Genomic DNA, 6,510 nt, shown 5'->3' with positions numbered 1-6,510 from the left:
AATTACAGGAACAAACACAGCACAACTGTTGTGAAAAATAACTTTAATATTTTTTTTTTCGCCACAACTGCATCTCTGGCCTTCTCTCAGTGATCGTAATCATTGCTTTATAATCAATCCCATTATCCCTCGTGCTCCGCTAGTGTTTGAAGGGAAGGGCGCACTGGATCCGGCACTTTATATTTGGACATATCTTGTATCGACGTCGATACAAGCAGGCAAAAGATTCGGACATGAGAAGAATCATTTATTCAACTCTGAGTTGACTCTTTATGAATCAATAGTTTTAAACACAGCACACTTTCAGATTTAAACCTCAGCTGGATATTTTTATTCACTTAGAGCTGTGTTACAAACTAAATAGAAGGTAATTAAAAAAAAAAAACAATAGAGGCGATTAAATCTGTAATTAGGCATAAAATATGTGTCATGTCATGATTGATAAGGTTTAATGGCAGTCTTATGAACATCCCTTTAAATAAAGCATTGGCAAAAATTGTTTAGATTACTGTAGTTGTATTATAGCAACTATTGAAGTACTACAACTGATCAATGAGGTGCTGTAATGAAAGATTTAGTTGTTTAACTACCACAAAACAATTGTATTTATTCCGGATGATAGAGACATTTATTAGCTTTAATTTGCCAAGATGTTTATATGCCTAAAATATAGCTTACGGCCCTTAATGAATTTCAATTTGTGTTTGACGCATACATATTTTCAGATTCTGAATACTGGACTGGTAAAAATGTAAAAGTCTGCAGACAACTTAATGTTTTTCTCTTTTAATTGCCTTCAATGATACATATTATTTCCCTTTTCAAAAGATATAATAAAAATCCCCATAATGTGTCTGTGTAGCTTCAGCTCAAAATACCCCACACCCATTTAACATATTGTTACTATTGATCAACAGTTCTAATAGACATTACATTGTTATTACAATTGTCTTACAGAAAACATAAAAAGTCAGTTAGTAAATCAGTCAGTCACCTGCCCATAAAACGTATGCTCCACTTAATGAAACTTTAAAATGAGCCTTAAATATGTGTAGGCCACTGTAATAACAGAAAAGCTTGAAATATTATCAACTCACTTGACACCATGGCTCATCATTCCACTGTTCAAAGACCACTTTCTCAGGCTGAAAGGTATCGATTGGCTCCTTCTTCTGATCAAGCAGCTCCACACAGATCTGATACTTACACCCACAATCAAAACGTGGTCCATACCTGCCGATAACACAACACATACTGTAAGTATGCTGCCCATAACAATATGCTTTGTCAGAAGTCTTTAATCCAACAAATATAGACAACCAAAACGCAAAGTAGAAAAACTAAATTAGTGGTTTCAATAGCTGTTTCTATCCAAAAATGCTAATTAAATTTGTGCAAAACTGAAATAAAACAAAAATATCGGAAAAAAAAAGTTTATCCTAAATTCTAAAATAAAGAATTTAATCGCATCTTGGCGTTTTCATCAAAAGTGTTTTATAGGCATATTCAAAATGTGCATAAAAATAGGTGGATGGAAACACAGGTAATAAAACTGAACAATAAACTGAGGAAAGCAAGAAACTTCTGATATGTTCTAGTAATGTCAGATACCACCAGACAAGACAATACTCAAAAATGCTGAAACTGGATTGGACGCAACACCGATATAGTGTCCTTAAATCCCATTATTGTGGAACACAAACATTGATTTAAAAAAAAAAATATTTAAAATATGGAAGGCAAACAAACAATATATCCTAGATATACTTTTGTTTTTGTCTAATATTCGAATGAAAGCAGAAATCGAAAGAATAAAAAAGTAGTTTTAGTTTACCCAAATCAGCTAACTGCACTAAACAGAAATCACTGTATAATAAAGTTTTTAAGTTTAATTGATGCTGTTATTAAGTCAAAGGTAAATCTAGTGTGTCTTAGCAACCTAAACAAACCGTGGCCCAAAAACTGTGAACCGTATCGAACTGTTTTTGGTATTACCATACTGCCTATAAAACTTTTACAAACTTTGAAAAGCAAAGACATTGTAGCATAAATGCTCACCAGTCTGAGATTTTAATGTGAGGTTGCACCTGATCCATAAAAGCAGCACTGTAGCCTTCTTTCTGCAAATCAATCAGCTGTTGCTTTAAACATAACCTGAGGAAAAAGTATATTAGTGATTCATATGTACATTGTAATTGACGACTCATTTCAATATCCCTTTACTGAAGATGCTCAAAACTGTTCTGAAGGATCTAAACCATCTAACATACCCATAAGATGTGACAAAACATTTGGTGACAGTGACATCTGGAAATGGTTTCCTATTTTCCTCTGATTTCCAGTTGTCACCTCCATTGTGTACAATCGTCCATCCTGCAAATTTTTCTAACAAAAACATCACAGAAAAAAACACATGAGCAATTGATCCTTCGCTAAGCCCTGCCCTCCTTAGTTACTGTTGCTACGCCTGTCAAGCTTTCGTGCCTGGCATGGCTTTTACAATGTGTATGCGCCGGTGTCAGACATTGTCAGGGATATAATGTCATTTTTGGCCCACAGGTGAGATATCCGAGAAAGCCAGACAAAAAAAGACTGCAGTGTACATTACAGGGGTTTATTCACCACATAGTAGGCAACCGATTAGAAAATAATTAAAACAAAATTGAAGGTAGCTTAGCCTCTTACGCTGACCATTCAACAGCTTAGTTCATGCATGAGAGGTGAAATCTTAAAATAATCTAATAATAACTCATTAAACCATGATTTCTCTATTTTTAGCCAAAAAGCCTGACAGACTATTGTTGTGCAATGAAATAAAGCCTTACTAACTGATGAGGAAACACGCATGGACGGTGCTTCTACATAGTTCATTCATAGAAAGAGCAGACAGAAAGGGGAAATTGATGGATTTGTGCTGAATATAAGCATCATTGACCCATCACAATGTACAGTAAGTTACCAATTACAGTCAGTAGTTTTGTGTGCTCTTTATAAATGACTGAAAAACAGCTGCTGGTGAAGTGTATTGATCGCAAGTGCTCAGCTTGTGATCACAACTCTGTTTTGTTCTGCTGATTTGTAATTTCAAATAATCGTAGCTTGAAAGGGATGGAAATATGAAGTTCAGTTAAGTTAGCAACAGATTCGCAGATTTGTAATTTCCGGATCAATAACTCATGCACTATTCGCTATTAGTATGACTAAGTTACTATGGCGAAGGCTTAAACGGAGCATTGCTCATAATATCGAGCGTGAGTATCAAAAACAAAACCAACTTATTTCCCCTCACAGAGATTGATCCACGCTGGCATTTCTCCTCTTGGGTTTTAGGTGTTGAAAAGGGGAAAAATTCCACCATCCCGTCCAAACTTTTAGAATACCAGGTGTCAGATTTGCACAATCCATATGCACAACGCTTTGGCCCTTTTCCCTTGCTTAAAAGCTTGACAGAGCCCCTGTGCGTAGCTACGGTTGCTAAGCCACAATTCGTGGGTGGCGGTTTTTAGTTGTGGCTTAGCGAAGGGTCAATTCCCGCGTTATGGATGTGACATTTGCAATAAAAATCCAAAACATAAATTCACAGAGAAAGCATATAATAACATTATATTAAAAAGTGTTTATATTTTCCAAAACATCTAACCACAGAATTAAGGAATCTGAAAAATATCAATCTGTAAAAATTTTTAGATTTCAAATGAGGAAAATAAACATGCGTTATGGATGTGAACAAGAAAGTCAGTAAACAATACAGTAAACAACCAACTTTTTTAGAAATTCTTTGAATTAAACTGCACAACCCAAAAGAAACAATGCTAATCAAAAGGTAAAGTGTTGGCTCTCCAGAGAACAAACATGATTGATTTTATTTTATTTGACATTTTTGCATTTATGAGGAAAAATCTTCATTATGGATGTGACATCTCTTCGTTATGGATGTGATAGATGTGAAATTGCCACTTGTGGGACTTTGCTAAATTAAATATAAGTTTTTGAAAACACTGAAAGAGATATTTTTGGTTATTTTTAAAGTACTGAAAAATACTTGCTTACACAAAAAACGTCAAAACGGTTCAGGTACTTTGGTAAAAACTTAATTTCTTTCATAGCAGGGATGACATTTGCATGGAATTTCTTACAATTTTATAAACACATTTATTGTTCAAACACATTTATATAAATTAAGGTCATTGTTGACAAACTAAACCGCTAATTTTCATAAATAAAACATTATAAGAAATGATCAAAATATAAAAACTTAAAACTTAATTTTATCTCAGTTCATCTCTCTGTCTCAGTTCATATCTCTGTTTTTTTAACAAAACAAAACAGTTACAAAATCAGACAACAATAGAACAAATGTCAATGATATAGATGTGACTCACCATCAGCTTTATGATTCTTGATCAGGTTACGTCGTTTCTTAGTTATAAAGTAAAACTGACACCAGTCCTTTGGGGGTCTGGAAGCATCACAGGGTTGAATCCCCTCTCTCCGACAGCGCTCTTTCCAGTGTGCAGAGCTGTCCACCAGCTCTTTCCACTCAGGACACACCAGACGACACACTTGGACCACCTGTTGAGCGGGCAGGTTCAGCAAGATCTCCTCAACCACAGCTAGAGGAACATCTGGCACCACACATGTGAACTGAAAAAGGAGAAAGATTAATATTCAGTTCCAAAGCAGTAGAAAAACCCACCATGATAGCTGGATTTTTAGTCATCAACAAGCTCACACAGAATCTGCACAAATGGAAATCTGCATATGTCCCCAGATTTTTGAGCTCATCATTTAATCTATTTATTCACTTAGTAAATACATATTATTCAGTATTTATATTAATTTCAGTAATTCATTCATTTTGGCTTAGTCCCTTTATTAATTTGTGGTCGCCACAGCGGAATGAACCGCCAACTTATACAGCATATGTTTTTACTCAGCGGATGCCCTTCCAGCTGCATCCCATTTCTGGGAAACATCCATACACACTCATTCACAATGGACAATTTAGCTTACCCAATTCACCTGTGCCGCATGTCTTTGTACTGTGGGAATGGGGGGAGAACATACAAACTCCACACAAAAACGCTAAACTGACCCAGCCGAGGCTCGAACCAGCGACCTTCTTGCTGTGAGGCGACAGCACTACCTACTGCGCCACCCTAATTTCAGTAATAATATTAAATAATATGCAAATGTACATGGTTTTGTACAATACAGTTTGAAAAGTAATATTTCCTGCCCTTTTGTAGATATATAAAAAACTTACTTTGTTTACCAAACAAGTGGATCAAATTATATTCACATTGTAAACCCTCACACTTTTAAAATCATATTTACATTATTTCATTTTTAGTATTTAATCATTTTATTTAGGGTGTTACGTTTTTAGTTACAATGCTCTCAAAATCATTCCACATAAATCCACCGATTTAGTACAAAAACTCTGGACAGAAATACCAAAAAAAATGTCCACAGATTCTGTCTGGCCCTTGACATAAGCTTCTAAAAACCAGTTAAACCTGGTTCACCCGTCTGGACTAACAAAAAAGCAGTTCCAAAATACCTTTACCACATAAAACTGGGATTTCCCTTTGAAAATTTTGCTTCGCAAATATTCCTGGGACAGTTTTATGATCACCCTTGATGCAACTTACTGCGTCTGATCTGCGTCTCCCCGAAGCAGTATGTATATGCTTGCTGTCCAATTGACCCATTCTTGTTTTGGGATGTGCCATTTGTCTTTTATGAGACACCTTTACTCGTCTGGACCTACGAATGAAAACACGAAAGCTACTTCTGACAATGTTACAGTACAAAATCTAAAGAATAATAACAGTCGTTGGCAGCTACCTTGGCATTAGTTATGTGTCAGGTATGTTTCTGGAAAACTGGATCACTTCTAGCACTGGAGCGTCTTGACGACTCACTACGTTACCAACTGATGTTGACAAAATCGGTTACGTAAACCACTTCGCGGTTTAAAATTTTCATTAGTCACAGACAACACGTTTCTGGTATCCGGATATAGTTCTTGAAGGTTCGTCTCTACCGAGAAGTCGAAAAACGAAAGTATGTTTATTTGCGTCTGATCCGATGTCAGGAAGTTGCTGGTTGCCGTGGTTGAGGCTCCTCCCACTTTTTGCCACAAGATCCCGGAAGTATTCTCTCTTTAGTTTTTCTTAAAGGGATTGGGATTTGTCTTCTTCGTTAAAGCGTTGTATACCAAACCAACCGGCCACAAAGTGATTTACGTTACAAACTTGATTTGATATGAGGTAAATAAACCAATTACATTTTATTTCTACATTTTTATTGTTTTTTTTTGTATGTCAATACAATTTAAATATTGAGAGGTAAACAGAAATGTATAGTCCATTGTTAATCACATCCCTTAACCTCTTTCATTAACTCAATTAACAAAGCAAAAACAAATAATAAACACATAAATAAATAAATAAATAAATAAATAAATAAATAAATAAATAAATAAATAAATAAATACCAAATTAA

General features: G+C 35.2%; 1 protein-coding gene across 1 annotated transcript in view; it reads right to left on the bottom strand.

Annotated features, from left to right (window-relative positions):
- Nucleotides 1–6,144, bottom strand: part of fbxo44.1 (F-box protein 44, tandem duplicate 1) — an 8,950-nt gene extending 2,806 nt beyond the window's left edge. The window contains exons 1-6 of the mRNA NM_001008577.2: nucleotides 5,851–6,144; nucleotides 5,655–5,769; nucleotides 4,383–4,644; nucleotides 2,271–2,385; nucleotides 2,059–2,154; nucleotides 1,098–1,233 (exon numbers count right to left, since the gene is read on the bottom strand). Coding sequence (NP_001008577.2) covers nucleotides 1,098–1,233; nucleotides 2,059–2,154; nucleotides 2,271–2,385; nucleotides 4,383–4,644; nucleotides 5,655–5,769; nucleotides 5,851–5,858 — 732 coding nt within the window. The 5' untranslated portion in view covers nucleotides 5,859–6,144. The remainder of the gene's footprint in view (nucleotides 1–1,097; nucleotides 1,234–2,058; nucleotides 2,155–2,270; nucleotides 2,386–4,382; nucleotides 4,645–5,654; nucleotides 5,770–5,850) is intronic.
- Nucleotides 6,145–6,510: the final 366 nt, after the last annotated feature.

This window comes from Danio rerio, chromosome 23 (assembly GCF_052040795.2).
Source record: "Danio rerio strain M-AB ecotype USA chromosome 23, GRCz13ab, whole genome shotgun sequence".
Taxonomy (NCBI): Eukaryota; Metazoa; Chordata; class Actinopteri; order Cypriniformes; family Danionidae; genus Danio; species Danio rerio.
This window is presented reverse-complemented; position numbering and strand designations above follow the sequence as displayed.